At 33.4% G+C, this 1794-nt stretch overlaps 1 protein-coding gene across 1 annotated transcript in view; it reads left to right on the top strand.

Annotated features, from left to right (window-relative positions):
• Positions 1 to 455, top strand: part of LOC106880182 (protein disulfide-isomerase A3) — a 19427-nt gene extending 18972 nt beyond the window's left edge. The window contains exon 13 of the mRNA XM_014930036.2: positions 31 to 455. Coding sequence (XP_014785522.1) covers positions 31 to 150 — 120 coding nt within the window. The 3' untranslated portion in view covers positions 151 to 455. The remainder of the gene's footprint in view (positions 1 to 30) is intronic.
• Positions 456 to 1794: the final 1339 nt, after the last annotated feature.

The following is a 1794-nucleotide window of genomic DNA, read 5'->3' on the forward strand; positions in this document are numbered from 1 at the left end:
ATTTTACAATGTTTTTTCTTCTTTTGTTAGGGTGGTCGTGAAGTTGATGATTTCGTTAAATATTTAGCTAAAGAAGCCACCAATGAATTGAAAGGATACACCCAATCTGGTGGAAAGAAGAAGACAAAAAAAGCAAAGAAAGAATTGTAGATTTTCCTTTCCATTTAAATATATTTTATTTTTCTTATTTATATCACTTATCTTCAATTTCTTCCTTTATTCATTTAAGAAAAACTTTCAAAGACTTAAAATTCATCTTAGGGTCCTCTGTTTTCATCTGTTCTTTTTTGTTTTTGATTCGGTCCTTCTGTAATGCCACTCAGTGGTATGAGGATGTAAATTTTCATTAAAATGCTCCTCTAAAATTTATGGATGAAAGGAAAATGTCTGAACAACTCATACAATGTTATTGTACACTTAATTTTTGCTAATAAATTTTTTTTTAAAAAAAGGAATTCCAAATTACACAAAAATGTTTGTATAAACATGATTTATATCTGAATTTATTGCCATTTTGTTTTCAGCTTAATGAGTTTATATGGATAAAGCAACTGCTTCATTCTTGAAGCTTTAAATATCCAGTGTTTATCATTGCATCTAAAATTTAAACAGTACTATTGAAAACATCTTTTATTCTATGATGGACAGATATCCATTCATCATCATCATCATCCTTTAATGTCCGTTTTCTATGGCATGGGTTGGCTGGTTTGACCTGAGCTAGCAAGCAGGGGGAGCTGCACCAGGTTCCAGTTCTTGGTCTTGATGTCTTTCCTAACGTGAGATGTAGACAAGCTCAATATAGAAAACACATAGTTGTGCTCAAAGGAATTTGAACTTCAACTCTGACGTCATCATCCTGTGGAATGACCTAGATAGATAGATAGATAGAGCCAAGGCAAGGCCCATGGTATGAAGTGTGGCTAAAGAGAAATCCAAATCGAGCTGATACATCAAGCGTCTGTGTTTATCTGCATTACTACTTCTACACACACACGCACGCACACGCATGTGTGTATATATATATATATATATATATATACACATACATACATACACACAGCGCATACACCTAAACGTACATAAATATGTACAAATATGTACATTTCTATAACATTGGTATTTGAATATTATTTCTTTGCACCTGTGTGCTTGCTTATGTGTTTATACATAAGTTATTTTATTCAGCATGGGTTGAAATATAGAAAAATGAAGTTGAAAATACATTGGGATTTTCAATGCTTTGTTTTTAGAGGCTTTACCGGTTTCATAGTCTTGATTTTCAACAAGTGAAGTAAAGATGTGGGTTTTATGCCACAACTGACTTGTTTCAGATTGGAATTTGAAAATGCTCTTGTTTTTAGAGAAAGAATATGACTCAAATTAGTATCTGTTTAAGATGCAATTTGATTAAGCTTAGGAATTTTGAAAGTTACTTGCTACGTTTGTGTGCTAATGTCATATGGCAATATTTTTGGCTCTGAAAATTAAGGCCGACAGGTTATGTGGCCATGTTTAGTGACGACAGTTGCAGTATAAATCCTACATCTATCTCGACTTTCAGAAATCAGAAAAAATCTGAAACTGGTTGTTAAAAACATATCATCTGAAAGACTCCCATTACATTTTCAACTTCTTGCACGTGCACACATACACACACACACACACCAATGGGAAAGGAAAAGTTGTTACAGCAGCTGCTGGTGAGAACACCAGATGCTGTTTGACATTCTTGGGATGATTTTGCGGTCACCCTCTAATATACAATGTTTATAAATAGCACTTCCAGAAGAG

This window comes from Octopus bimaculoides, chromosome 12, assembly GCF_001194135.2.
Source record: "Octopus bimaculoides isolate UCB-OBI-ISO-001 chromosome 12, ASM119413v2, whole genome shotgun sequence".
In the NCBI taxonomy this organism is placed as follows: Eukaryota; Metazoa; Mollusca; class Cephalopoda; order Octopoda; family Octopodidae; genus Octopus; species Octopus bimaculoides.